We start from the raw sequence: 15,977 nt of genomic DNA, 5'->3' as shown, positions 1-15,977 counted from the left end.
AAAAGTGTCCTAAAAAATTGAATAGATTATACTGACAAATTACAAAAAAAAAGCCATAAGATTATAACAAAACGCATTAACGTGATGATGTATCTGTGACCCCAAACACAAACTGTAGAATATAATCTGTGTAAATCATAGACTATCACGCGAGCTGATTCACAGTTCCAAGAAAACGGAAATGGCCGAATTCCCGCTCTTTGGGCCTCTAAAGAAACGCCATGACAGTTACGACGCGGCCGTTGTTTTTGAAATAAAGGAGATCCGATCCTGATAAAGAATTTGTGATGAGCTTTTGATTTATCTGATCATAATTATGACGGAGGAACCTATTAATCAGACAATTTTCATATTTAGCCAATTTAAATTTTTAAACTGGTTAGGAATTTTACATGTTTTATTTATAAAGTAGACAGTTTAGTTAGATTTTAAACAATTGCCAAATAACTCAACTCTAAATTGTGTTGCATTTATGTTTTTGATGAAACTAAATAAAACATGGGTACATTATTACATAAATCTTACATCTTACATCAGTAGCTCTTATCAATCAAAAGATTTAAAAATAACAAACGTCCCGCTGCCCAACTAATCAAAATTCTAAGTACGAAATGCAACTGACATATCGAAAAAAAGAATAATTTTACAAAATCTCATATAAGATGTAGACTCGCGCCATACACGGCTGGGACACCTGCGTGCACACCCGGCTAGGGTGCCCGAGGGGACGAGCAGGTAAAAGGCCCAACGAGATTTTCAAACTTATAATACTCGAAAGAATCTTTTAAACGTTTCTGTTGTGACTCAGGCAATGCGTTGCTTTTGTTGTTTTTAATAATTGGCATAGGTCAAAGCACTTACATGGATATTCAGGTAAAAATCAAGCAAACACTATATTTCTGTAAATATCCGAAATGGAGAACGGAGTGTCCCAATAATTATTAATAGGACAGAAGAAATCAGAGAATAAAACCTCAAATATTAATTATAGCCTCCATGATACCTCAAGTTACGTAATTAGGCGGTGTCGAAACTACGGCAGCCATTTTAGTCATTAACGTGTCGTAGACGTTACGCTGTATTAAATTAGAAGTATCTTTTATATGTTTGATATGATAGTAGTTTCATTGGTCCATTGAATCTCGTATGGGCCTTCTATGAGGTAATAAATGTCCATAACTTGTTCTTAGTTGTTCCTAGCATTAATTTCAAGCGATTCAAGTGGATGAATCTATTTTTTTAATTTGATTAGATTATTTAAAAACGGTTTAGTTGAGACCAGTTACGGCGCAGAGGCGTATGACTGTAAATGTGAAAGGTTGTGAGTTCGATTCCCACTCGTGAAAATGAAATATTTAATATTTTCATTTCTTCGCTTTTGGTTGAGTTCCGCCACTCAGCACGCAAATCCTCCAGATTACATCGGAAAGTGGGGAAGGGAGTATCTTAACACTAGACTCCCTCTGCCTACATACAGCGAGACACTTAAAAAAAAGTCCAATATAAAGCACTGGTACACTACAGTTATAATTTTTTTACGTCTCTTCAAAATATCCAGTTTTGTAACTGACGGTAGCCCGAGGGAACGAAACTTAAGGTCGTGGCCAGCCCTACCATTAAGCTATTATACAAAGTCCCTTGCAAGGACGTTTCTTAACGAAAATATTTTTAACTGTAATTTTGTGCATTAATATTATTCCTTTGGTGAGGTAGAGACCAGGAGAATATATTCTAGGAAACTTATTAAGATTAGTAAGACCAATTATTAAGATTTCCTAACTAAATGATTGACAATATATGTATGACAAGACATATTTTATATTTATATTTTTATATAAAAGATATTTTATATTTTTATTATTGTTTTATATAGTAGGGTAGGGAAAGGGAACCTAGTCTTAATGTTACATTTTCAACACATTGCTTATTAGAGACGTAATTCAACGCCGCGCCTTGTCTATTGTAGGCATCGAATTCACTACCGTTACGTTCACAACCAGATGCAAAGCCTTCTACGCCGTCACGGCCTTAATTACTAATTTAAAAAATGTAAAAAAATCATAAAGAAAAAAATAGAAAAAATACACCAGGCATAAGAAACGGTAGCATCAGTAGTTCTGTACAGCGCCCGCATACCAGATGTTACCAGCACAAAGTAAAGGGTAATCCTAGTAATTAGCATTCAACGTGACGGCTTAACATGCTGTTAGATCGTACTTTTAGGAATGCAATACGAAATCACGAAACAAAAATACAATGTATCAAATAAGGTGAGGCCAGGAGTAGTGAAGGGGCAGAAGCGTGTGACTAGTTGTGGGTTCGAGTCCGAGGCAGCCTCCAGAACTTGGTTGAAAGTGGGGAACGGAAGTGTCATAACACTAGGTTCCGTGTTCCGCCCTAGGTGGACATGAAGCTAAAAAAAACAATTATAGTTTACAAGCTGAAAATGGTAAGCTCCGAGCCGTTCTGATACATGTATCGCTAATTTAGTGACACAATGACGTATTTCTCTTTTAAAAAACTAGTTAAGTAAATATAACAATGTTAAACGCGGCACCTGCAGTGTAAATAAGTCATTATTGCACCAAATTAGCCTTTCGAATATCATGCGCTAATATTAAATAATTTCTATATATAAAAAAAAAAGATTTACTTTCATAGTAGTGTTGAGTTTAAAATAAATTAAAAATATTTCGTAGAATATCGAAGAATGCTTAACTTACTAAAGAATTACAGTTACTCAATAAAATTTTATTATAAAATGAACCTGTTACCATTTTTTTTCTCCAAATTTTAAACAAAAGAACGCTAAAACAAAAGGAAGCAAGTGCAGGTAAACCAACAAGTGGTCGTTGAAGTCATCGCCGTTTACAATATTCATTGAATAGAAGGAAATTGCTCGTTTTACAACACTACTAGACACAAGCATCATTTCCGGTATTTTAGGTTAAGTACCAATATTGACGTTCTTAGCTCTAAGTTAGTTTTTATACTCATTACTTTCAAATTGTCCATTCTACAGTTTCTAACAACACAGTATAGAAACTTAAAAGAAAAGGTCTTAAAGATTTTTTCGTACCTCGCAAAAGCCCTAAAATCTGCCAATTTTAATAATCAAAAAAAAATAATTGTCTATAATTTGACACGATAGCCTGACACCATTCAGGCACTGGATGTGGTACCAACACTACAGCAAGGTCATCTATGTATGTAAATCGTGATATAATTCTGACAGCCGTATTATGTCAGCGCGGCCATTTAACCTTACCTGTCCTGGCCGTGTGTAATTTGGTGAATTTAATTACGAACGTTCACATACCTAATTCAATTATAATAATAATGACCATGATTCATTATACCTAATGTATTTACAGTACAAGTATACATATAGATGTAGCTGGTATATTTAATCTCATTTTTACAAGTAATAATAAATTTCCTTGTTCCTTTTGCTTCCTAGAAACAATGCGCGTTGAGTATTGAAACTCAGCACACTTTATGTCACAGCAGCGAGAGAGAGAGACAAAAGAAAAAACTTTCTCTTACTAGATATCTGATCTAAATTACTTATATTCGTCTAACATCCCAACCCACCACATATTCGGTCAATCAAAATGTAAGTTAATTTAAGAGTTTTATCAAAAACTGCTTATCTATCTCTAGTACATGTCAAAACATGATTTAACAGAATTCAGATGGCGGATTTCACACGGTTCGATAGCTTCGGGGAGCCTTCCGGCGACTTGTCCAGACCTGCACCCGATATCGCTTCCGCCGGACACCGCGGTTGATACGATGCCCCGATACGACATTGACCCATTGAAAATAAATATATTTATTGTTCGTCTATATTTAAATATGTTTACTTGTTACAACTGTGTGATAAGGTAAAATGTTATCAGCAACGGTACTTAGAATGAGAATAACTACTAAGCATTTCATGGATTTACCGTGCAGATCCTAGACCATTGCGTTGGATACGAGAGAAGCTCAGTGTCTGGTACTCTTCTCAGTGTCTGGTACCTAACCTAAACAAACTCAATTTAGGAACTCCTTTGAAATGCTCGTTATCACTGGGTCCACCTATTACGCATATTCAAACTTCGTATTTTATCCACTCTAGTCTCTGTCGCCGAATAAACAAAATTTAGATCAATCTTTAGCTAAGTCAATGAAACAGAGAGATAATCTCCTTTCCTCCGTCCTTCACAGTGTGAATAAACAGAGTGTTTATATACTAGATTCTAGAGATGGGCGTTATCGTTTTTTTCCCGTAACGGTTATGAAACCGATATATGGTTTTCGTATCGATATCAAAAACGGTTTTCAGATATCGTTTTTTTTTCGAATTGTCAATAAACGCTAAATCATAATTATAACATTATAATATCATAATAAATATATGAAATTAGTATTACATATAAATAAAAACTATAATCAAATGTAAAAAAAACAATATTTAGTAATTAAATTGAAATAATGTTAAAATACAAAATCATATCCAAATTTCATCTTTATTCATTTATTTAGAAGTTCGATTTCATAACGACGAAATAATAACTTATAGATGTAAGATAACCGCCGAAACATGAATCTGTTAGTTAGTTAGCTATCGGGTATTCGCTTCATTTCTTTTACACCCGTGAAGAATATACCGATAGAAAGAGAGGTAGCGAATATCAGTTTATTAGATATTCGCCTTATCTCATTTACGCCCGTTCAGAATACATTACTTAGAAAGAGAGGAAGTTAGTTTTAATATAAAACCGTTTGACGTTTCAAAAGTTTTGCGTTATTACGGTTTTGTTCAGATCACAGCTATGTTGAGTTTTAAGTTTCTGTAAAAACGGTTTTCTAAAAACATATATCGATACGTTATGTTTTCCTTAACATATCGGTTTTAAGTTACGTTTTGATATATCGAACTCATCCCTACTAGATTCTTTTTATTATTTAAACAGAAACTATCGTTTTCTTTTTAATCTTATGACAGTAATTTAAATACTAATCTACAAGGAAAAATTACCCAAAAAAATATATAAGCTAATATCTCAAATCTAATGACAGGACCAAAAAAAACCAGACAATCCCAGATCAGACAGTACGCCCTACTTGGCGCGATCGTTTCATAATCCAATTAGCAGCTTCCACCGAACTCTGTGTCATGCAAATTACCTACGGACCAACACACTTGCTAGCCTTATTACAGATATCATGTTTCGAGACACTTTGAACTATGTGGAATTACCACTGACGAGTGATAAAGTAGTTGAGATAAATTGGTAATATGGACAAATCTATTTTGATGTCTTGCTTATGAGTATTCATTCTTGTTTCTATTTTTTTTTTACTTTAGATATCATTCGAATAATCGGACGATTTGAAATTGGACTTTAAATGGGGAATGGAGTGTCTTATCACTACGTTCGCTCTGCTTACCCTGTTATAGAATAATATGGTAGTAAGAACAAAAAAGGTAATTGTTATATTTTATTCTCTTAAGGTACCGTTTTAATACTATTACTATACAGATACTAAACATAAGTCAATAATTAACACGTCCAAAAATCAATTAAACAGTCGCACGATTTTTTGATGTCTCATTTAAAACATAAGCAATAAGCAAAAATTAATTGAAATAAAACAAAAAACTAATTACATCGAAAACTACTGTGATGCTAGAAAATAAAACAATTAATAAAAAAATCACGATCATATTAAAATAACATGTCAAAATTTAGTATTAACATAGCGGTCACAGACTAATTTCTTCAAATTTACTCGCAACTTTAAATGTTGCTATTTATTTTCATGCCTTGGAACAAAACTCTGTTCTTGTGATAATATTTCCAAATTATTTGTTCCGAAAAGTGTCTTTCTTATGATAATCAATATATTTACAAGAACACAGCAAGTACTTTGACAGGTCAGAAAAAACAATAGCATCTTCTACTTTAGATACCCAATCTACGACGAGATGAAATTTACAGTAAATCTCAATTTGGACCCTGGCCGCGGTACAATGATTGATGAAACAATATACGTATCGTAATGCGTTCTTGATTGCCACACCGTTATACCCTCAGATTTCGATGTTAATAAAACAATACGATCACGAATAATAGATTTTGATCATTATCTATGTTTTGTTTATTCTAATTTGCTTATCTAATCTGTTATGTGTAGGCGTACAAAGATATGTGTGGATACTGATAAGATTTAAAGAACCAGTTCAGCAGAGATCCGCCCTCGAGGTGAACCAGTCGTGCATAGTATTGTGAAACTCGTCAATTATAAGCTATGCAATTCATATAGTCGATTATATTTGTACTTAACTTAATTGACACTAGCCTAAACGTCTAAGTTGGATTATAAGAATGGTATGATTTTTATACGAGCTTCAACTTTTTTAACTGGGTTTGATTTATATCAATTTTAAAATGAAGCTAAATTAAAAAAGCTTATTTGATCGTAACAAACAGAACAAAAAAACTAGAGTTATCTAACAGTTCGACAGACATAATTATGGTTTTTTAAATAACATTTTTGTAGTAAAATCTAATAAAGATTTAACCTAAATCTAGCTAGAATAAACTGCACAAGAAGTTTCAAGATGCTCAAAACTCATAAGTAAAACATGATTTATATCACCATCTATATCCCACAATATATGAAGATGAAAAAAACCTATTTCATTAAAAAAATTCAATTTACACACAATCATTTATTACTGTGCTACAGTAATTAATTTCTTCAAGTCAAAATGCCCCGAGCGATAACACGATGGTCAAGTGAAAGGGTTAATAAAACTGCAATATTGATTGCGATCATTGATAAACTTTAAATATCACAGTTTATTTTTAAACCGGTCTTGATAATTTACACTGAAATCAACCTTTTTAAGAGGCTTTGGTTTTCTTACTGTTTGGTTTTTAATTCGGACGTTTTTTTGGACATTTGCCACCTCATTTGGGTGCAGCCAATTAAATTAAATTTTTGAAAAATATATAACCATTTATATCAATTAATATATTTTAAAATTAATATAAGAAATTCATTAATTTCGTGGTTGAGCTTGAATTTGAGTTTATGGATTAATTAATTAAATAACGGCTTTTCTTTTACAGTATTACTAACTTCTATTTATGTACTCCTTGATCTGCATAAAATTATATTTCTCGTTAAATCTAATAGATATTTAGATACCAAAAACCGCTGCAATCACAATAGCTTCTCACAGCATTAGTGTAACAGGCGAAGCTCTTAAGCTTCTTTAGTAAATTGTAAAACCTTGGAGCTACCACCACCTAATTGCAATGACGGAAGGTAAACGTGAAAGTTATCTGGATCTAGATTTATTACTATCATCGTCTGACCGCCGCACAGCCACTTAGCAAGTGTAAATCTGTATCTCGAGTGCATTGTAAATGTCTATCTATAGCTTTGAGAATAGCAAATTGATTATTGAATTTGCTTTTTTTAAAAATGGTTTTTAATTTTTTTTCTAAAGTGGCCTAATATTTATTTTTATTAGAGTTCCGTAGGTAGATGAAATTCTAACAAGAAACAGAATAGTTAATAAATGTATTATGTCTGTTCTGTTCTGTTCTTTCTATTATGGCGTAAAGTAATGTATTATGTCTGTTCGTTTGTTTTACTGTCGGTACTTCCGTAAGTCACAGTCATTTAATTAAACTATAATGTCATTACAATAAAAACAGATATGAAAGTGGAAATAAATCTACTTCGTAATTAAAAAACCCTTAAATGTGTATCGCAATACCGTTAAGAGCTTTTACCGGCTTAAAAGCTTTATGTTTTTTTTTATTTTTTCTTAATTACTTATTTTGTATTCAAAATAATATTATATTTTGGTTTCTGCCTACATTTTTGGTATAAGCGCAGTTTTTTATATGGCATATTTTCTATATAAAAAAATACTATTCTCAGTTATTATATTTAGGATTAAAAATAACTGGATTCCCATGTCCCAAGGAATTGTAGCATGTAGTGTAATATGAGCACATTTCCTCCGACAGACAAATAAAAGGACGATCAAGAATAAGAGTTTCAAAAAGTTCCATTTTTTCCTTTTGAGGCTTTCCGTCCTCAAAACTAAGAATTAATTCAAAATACCAATTAAACATACTATTAATATGCATCACAATCTTCAATACACATGTAAGACAACCACGATTCTACTTTACGTGGGAACAAACCGAAAAATCGTTTCAACAACGATAAAAGCTCAAATAAATGGTAATAGATGTTTATTTGAGTATCAGATTACTGTTTAACTAACTTTTGAGCTTAGACTATATACGTCACTTTAGTTTAACTGAGTTTAATTTTAATTGTAATTAAATTTATCCGTTTTATTTTGTATAAAATATTATTTGAGGTTTTCAAGGTGTCATTCAATACATATTATATTAAAGTAGGCATTTAAAAACATAGTTTACATAAGGAGGCTAAATGTAAAAAAGCAGCTCCACCCTTCCTGCGTAGTATGATAGTTAGGTAACCTAGTATTAAAACACTCCCCCCCACTTTCCCTACTTTCGAGGCATGACGGAATTCAACGCTGTATCTACCAGAGCATTAGCATGCAAGAAATGAAAACATATTACCATCATTCCCCTAAATAAAATTGACAAATATTGATACAGCTTTTCCAAATCATATCGTATTTATTTGACGATGTTAGAAATATAGCTTGATGGGAGCAGAAATGGTGAAATCCTCTAGAATTTAATCTGGAATTTGAATTTACAATCATCAATAAGCCACGTTGCCACTAAACCATTAGGGCGTTTTAAAACTTCAGTTGTTTGGTGTTCGTGACACCAGCGCGGGCGCAGGCTTATTATTAAAGTAAACGTACGGACGGACGTACCGATAACCACTTGTGCATATGCAGACGATACTATGTAAACAGCACTTTAGACAACTTGCCAAGTCAATAGATCTTATTACTGTGAAATAAGATATACATTCCCTTGAACATATTTTATCAACCGGTTTCAGAATGAGAGAGGACATTTTCCAACCCCTGTATTTTATCTTTTTTTTTAACCTGAGATATTGTTACATAAGTAACTAGAAACCAGTAAATGTTAGAATAAGAAAGCTAAAAGGCACATGTGATGAAAAAAGCTCCACAACTATTCCATATATCTTAGTTTCATCCACTTGTTTAGTAGGCTTGTTTGTTTAGATTATGTATTCTCTAAATATGAAAATATAATTCTTTTAAAGAAAATTGGACTAAGTAATATAATAATCCAAATGTTAATTTTTTTTGTATTATTAAAGGTTCCCTCTACCTACCCAGTTGTGTGCGTGATAGAACGAGAAGCTGATTGTGAACCACAACCAGACTAGCACTAGGCGAACCATTAGCAAGAAATAAGCGGAAACAGATATTATCTTAATGATTTTTACACAAATAATAAAGATTCAAAAGGAACTTGGAACTATAGGTGTTATCACTATACAAACAACACACCCCGGCTATCTATTTGTATAGGCGTATAGGGTCGCTCGTACTGGACCCAACGGATGCACGACTGGTTTTGGCTAGCCAACTAAAAAAAGTTAAGAGTTATAAAATTACGTTTAACATAAGGTAAAAAGATTTGGGACGATTTAGAACCGTAAACTAATGAATTATTTGTATTTGCCCGAATGTATTAACATCATTTTAGCTCTGTCAACCTTGCTTTTTGGATAAAAACTTGTAAAGTTATATTAAATTTATTTACATTTCCTCGGTTCCTCGACCGTTTAAATATCTCCCCTGATACACAATGTCTCGAAAATTGAGCGAAAAGTCTACGACGGAGAGTTTTCACACTAGAGTCTCTTTGTCTACTTGCTTTTTGAAACTTACTTACAAAGTTTAACACCTAAAATAAGTAATCCTAACAGAATCTCCTCGAATATCGTGTTTTATTCATTAGATAAAGCAGTGCTAAACAGATCTACAGACAATGCTTCTTAACTCTTCTATATATGATTACGATTCAAAGTAAAAGAAAGTAATTAACACTATTAAAAATAAAATGTACTTTAAAAATTACTTATTTGTTTTTTTTTTTGCAGCCGCTTTTTCCCGTATAGCCGGGTAGGCAGAGGGAACCTAGTGTTAAGACAGAAATTTTCCCACCTTCTGCCAAACTTTCGAGACATTGTACATTGACTGGTGTAACTCAACGCCGTGCTTCAGCTACGGCTAACACTAACTACAATATATAAGAAAATCGTAAAAATATCGTATATAAATTTAACTTGAAGCAGTTCATTGTACTTACAACAAGCGACGGGAGTTAATTAAAAAACACACTATAATTTTCGTGTTACAAAAATAGTTAAAAGTTAAGACATTATAACACAATGGTGAACTTTCGCATGAGAAAATAATATTTCCCATACAATACCTAAGTGGATTCAACAATAAAATAAAAAAACTGTGTCTCAAACGACGGTATAAGAAACCTCAAAATGATTTTCATACAATATGCCCGCATGATAGGTGGTTAATAGGTATCTATTAAATATTATAATAATATATCTTAACGGAATGTCTTAAAATTAAAATGGGATTTTCGAGACATTACGTCTTAAGCGGATCTTAACGTCGTGCTTTGTCTACCAAAGCAGAGAAATTAAATTAATTTGAATATACACATGAGGGCGTCGTAGCGCAGGGGTACAAATGTGTGAATGTAAGCGCGACGGTTCGGAGTACGATTTCTATACGAGGAAATAAAATATTTAATATTTCATTTTCCCGCTCTGACAACGACTCCAAAACCTAGTGTTGAGTTCCGCTAATCAACACGCAATGCCTTAAGAATTCGGCGGAAATTGGGGAACGTAAGTGTCTTAATAGGAAACGGAGTATCTTAACACTAACTACAAAGATTCCTTCTGCCTATCCTACTATATGCGGGATACATCCGACAAAATTGAGTATTATTTCAAAATTACATATTAAAAAAGCCGACACAGTATACTAAAACATGTATAAAATGATTTTATGGTGTAATGAGGGGAAATTGCTTTACAGTTCCTAATTAGCGTTCCAATTTACGTTCGATATTTTAAACATACCTACTTGTATATAAATAGGTCCTTGTTTGAAGAACAAAGTTATTTTTACAAGCGACGTGGTTATTATGTTTTTTATTATATAATAATAAGGTTTATTAAAGACTGTGGCTACTACACTTGAATATTAGCTATAATATAATTGAGATAATCTCTGACCATCAAGACCATTTTTAACTAGATTTTACTTTATTTATATTTTTAGCTTCACGCTGCATCCCGCATTTAACAGGATAGGCAGAGGGAGTCTGTGTTGCCAGTGTTGACACACTCCGCCCCCCACTTTTTGCCAAATTCTGAAGGCATTGCATGTTGAGTGGCGGAATTGAAAATATTAAATATTTCATTTTTTTCGCTCTGGGAATCGAACCCACAAGACAGTCACACGCTTGGTCCTGCACCTGAATAAAAATTAAGTATTCTAAATTGTAAAATTTTAAGAGAGACGTTCTTCTTCGCCGCCATTTTTTTATTCACAAAAAAAACATTATTTCGATGTTGCCATCAATTCAATATTAAGAATAACAATTACAATTGATAGTTTCTTACAAACATCGATTTTACGATATGCATAATTAACTCTACACAGTTAAAACTTAACTCAAATGATTAATATTTTATAATCGATGTTTGGGCAATCGTTAGAATGATATAAGAACCGGTCAGCGGTCTCGATTCGCCCAAGAAGGCTAAGTAATGAGAAAAACTGTTACAGAATATATTTTAAACAGTGTAAAGGTAGTGTGTGGTCCAAATATCTATAGATTTTATTGCTTGAGTAATTAAAGTTACTTAAAGCGTCTACTTGGAATCATAGTTTTAATCGATTGGAAGTAATAATATGATTTTTAGTTTAAATAGTAAATAGAAAGAAAAATGTTCAATGCATGTATAATTGAATAAGGTTACCTTTGTTAAATATTTTGTATTACTAACACCCTATTTTTCTTTTTTTTTTCGTTAGGCAGAAAGAACATTTTCCAGTGATTTTTTGAGATATTGCATGTTGAGTGACGAAAATCAACGCCGCGCTTTACCTCGACACCAGAGCGAAGAAATGAAAATATTAAATATTTTGTTGTCTCAAATGGGAATAGAACCCACACCTGTCTTTACAGTCACATAGGTGCGCTCATGCAAGACTGGCCTCATTTTATTTAGCGGGATAAAGCGTGAAGCTGGAAAATGATTCTCTCAAAGTTAATGTAATTATTTCCACAAAGATATTTGTTAGGTATTTGAACCCACTAAATGATTCATTTTCAGCACACATACTATTTAACTAACAGTTATATAAATACAATGTTTTAGAAAAAAAATCCCATTCAAATAGCCGAGTTCAAAAGTCAAAAACCTAAAGACTTCAAAGAATGACAGACCTAGATTGGCATATTACTTATTTCTTGTGCACGCAACAATCATGAGATAGTTGATTTTATCATAGAAATAAAGCTCAAAATCGTTTGGCAAACGTAACTCATAAAGTATGCAAAATATTAAGTAAGAAATTGGTACTCCAAGCTTCTTAGTTGAGATTTATATGTGACACAGACCTCGCTTAGGGTTGTCAACGGGAATGCAAAAAATATATACAAAATTATAATTTTAATATTTTTAAGATGTAAATTAATATATTTTATTACTTTAACTCACCATGGAACTATCAATATTTAAAAATATGTTAATAAACTAGAACGTGGAATTTAAAAGTGTGGATACTGGATGTCACTAGATATTATTATAATATTTATTGGATAAAAAAAATATATCAACATATAAAACAATCTTTAAGTTACTAAAATATCATCTTTATTTTATATTATGTAGGATATAATGCTATATAAGTAAAATCTTATTAAAGCGTGAACGTACAGACATCTCCCTTGTAGTATCCTACAATACTATTATTGTCAACCCCATGTTTTTTTTATAGATAACGTACGCACATGGCTACGGCAGAATGCTTAACAATTGTAAGCAAACAAAGCGTATCGATTGGAGAAGCGTGTCACTCAGAATTTTGTGGAGTGATATGAATAAAGTAGGTTTAATTTTTTTTTTCAGCTTCAGCTGTATCCCGCTTGTAGCAGAGTAGGCAGAAAGAACCTAGTGTTAAAATACTCCGTTCCCCATTTTCCGCTGAATTTTCGAGTACTAAAAGCGAAGAAATGAACATTTTCTTTCTTCGCTCCGGTAACTTGGTTAAGCGCCGCTTTGAGTTCCATTACTCAACACGCAATGCTTTCAAGGGACTGGAATGTTTTAACACTGGGTTCCCAGGTTCCCCCTACCTACCCTCAAAAAATCTTTAAAATGTGTCAACCCTAGCAAGTACATCAATTCGCCGCATCAGACAATTGACTGTTAATTGCGATTGTTTTAAACTGGTGCGGTCGCCATGTTTTAACAATATGAGACATACCATTTGATACATCTTACACCAGTGTATAGAGTTTTATTATTTCTTTTAGGTGTTATAACTATACAGACATACATACATACACTTTTGTTAGGAATTTTTAGTTTAACTGATTTTAGGTAGTTTTAGTTTTGTTTTATTGAATATATTGTTAGGGTTTCTAATTCATTTTGTAAAATAAAACTTGATTCATATTTTTTTCTTGTTAGTTTTACTAATAATTTTCAATAAAAACAGTGTTGTATTACATAAACAAACACCATTTATCAACAAAAAATCTTGTTTCACTTAAATTTGCTAAACTTAAACAATTTTCATACTTTCTATCACTCAAAATTGAAAATCTTTGTATCACACACAAGACAACAAAAACAACATTAACAACAACAAAATACGGTTCTAGAATATAGAACAAAAACACCAACTTTCTATACTATTATCACCAAAAAAGTCCATCTAAGCAGTCAGATGAGTTTTAATCAATATTCAAAATGTACCATCGTGGTCCCGACGACAGAAATCGTGTAACGATGGTAGTGAATACTAATACAGAAATTTAACGATTTGTATTCCAACTAGATTGTTGTGAACGTCGTGCTAGCTTCGTCGCTCTGTACTTAGTCGTTCTTATCTCTAAATCTAGGCTTAGAGTGTCCTTGTTAGAACATTATAAATATATTATTTGACCCTACGCTAGGTGCTAGGAATAGTAATGTTTTGAAGGGCGTAAATAGCTTTTATTGTATGGGATTAATCGGGAAATGTATATAAGATGTTATAATAGTTGTCAGTTCGATTCTGGATCACGGGAAAACTAATATATTATGTTCGTTAAGTGAGTTAGGAGTAAGCGCGACATTTCTTATAAGGGTAGTAAGTGGAAGACGGAGTAATTTAACACTACTTTCTATTTATACGTACTTTATACAAAATGCTTAATAATAAGAAACCTGTAAATAAGGTCCTAGCGACCTTCGATATTATGAAAGGTAAAGACTTCTAGGGATAAGTTATTGTGAAATATATTATCTAGTTCATTTGAATCGTAAAATATAACACTATCGCTTGCTTGGAGTGTCATTTGTTTTAATTACCATTATAATTATGTTTAAACAAAAGTATAAGCACTACAGCTATTGTTTTAGCAGTATTGTTTAATTATTAGTGAATTAAGAACAATTATAAACACCGTTTAGCTTGAAATAATCGATACTGAGATAATTATTGAAAATCTAAGAGATTACAATCAATTTACGTTAAATTCATTCATTTAAATAAACAATTAAAAAAGTTGAAAAGTTAAATATAAAAGGAACCTTATTTCATATAAAAACAATTGTATAAAACTAGACATAAACGTCTAATAAGGGCATTTACACACGAACAAACATTATAATTAATACGCAACAACAGATGCGGTGTAATTAAAAATGTATAGAAAAACGCAATGCCACTACACTCCAGTTTTTAAACGACAAGTTACACAAGTTCTACAAAACTGTGAGAACGAAAGTAACCCGGCCGTTTAGAGAAGCTCCGCGATACATCGAAAGCTCGATACATTCGCGCGTCAACACACCGCGGCCGTGTTACACCGCGCTTTCATAAGCTTTAGTATTTCCAAAACAACACTTACCTTCTACATGTAAATTCGCAGTCAGCGACAGCAGAATGTAAATAGATATAATTTTAATCCCATAATCCGGAATAAAGTTTCTTGACCACATTTTGAAGCACAACATTCACACATGGATCACACACATTTATTTTCCTATTTCTATGTTGTTTGGCACACAATTCAACACTTCACGGTACTAAATCTAAGAACTGGCACTTCATTTTGTTTTTGAACTGTTGTTACGTTGAGAATCCTTGTGCACTAATCATTTTAGCGGTAAAATATATTTAAATGTAACGTAAACCCGGTAGACACATGCGCAGCCGCGTCCTGCTAGCATCTGACGGCTTTGTTCGTAAATACACTGTGTACGGTAAATCAAAATGGCGGACACTAGCTTTGTGTGCGTGCGCGCACCCTTTTATCACTTTTAAATTGAATTATCAATCTTTAAAACTACTATAATTAGTTAAAACTTATATTTTGGGACTATTTATAAGTTATTTCTTTTATTTAATAGCGAGTTTTGGCCTAAAAATCCGTGAGAACGCAAACACTCACACATACATCGATACGCGAAGGAATGTTGATTCAATGGAGAAATCATGCAATTCAACACTAGTCGGCGGAGCTTTCGGACTTAGTGGTTCCATACTAGAAGCACAGATGGCGTTAGTGTTTTATAATAATATAGGGGTTGGAATTAGAGAGGGGAATATTATTATCTAGTCCGTTAAACTTATAATAATAATTACTTTGTAACGTACATTCGTATTTAATTGTTTTGTATGTTTGTATTAAGTCAACACGTTACATTTTGTTAAATCG

At 32.5% G+C, this 15,977-nt stretch overlaps 1 protein-coding gene across 1 annotated transcript in view; it reads right to left on the bottom strand.

Annotated features, from left to right (window-relative positions):
• N (neurogenic locus Notch protein) overlaps positions 1-15,500 on the bottom strand; it is a 125,454-nt gene extending 109,954 nt beyond the window's left edge. The window contains exon 1 of the mRNA XM_085192409.1: positions 15,168-15,500. Within this exon, the coding sequence (XP_085048535.1) occupies positions 15,168-15,273 (106 nt within the window). The 5' untranslated portion in view covers positions 15,274-15,500. The remainder of the gene's footprint in view (positions 1-15,167) is intronic.
• Between the last annotated feature and the right edge of the window lie 477 nt (positions 15,501-15,977).

This window comes from Heliconius melpomene, chromosome 11 (genome assembly GCF_056956725.1).
Source record: "Heliconius melpomene rosina isolate 202511_hmr_F chromosome 11, ASM5695672v1, whole genome shotgun sequence".
Taxonomy (NCBI): Eukaryota; Metazoa; Arthropoda; class Insecta; order Lepidoptera; family Nymphalidae; genus Heliconius; species Heliconius melpomene.
Note: the sequence above shows the minus strand (reverse complement) of the source record. Positions and strands in the feature narration are given on the sequence as shown.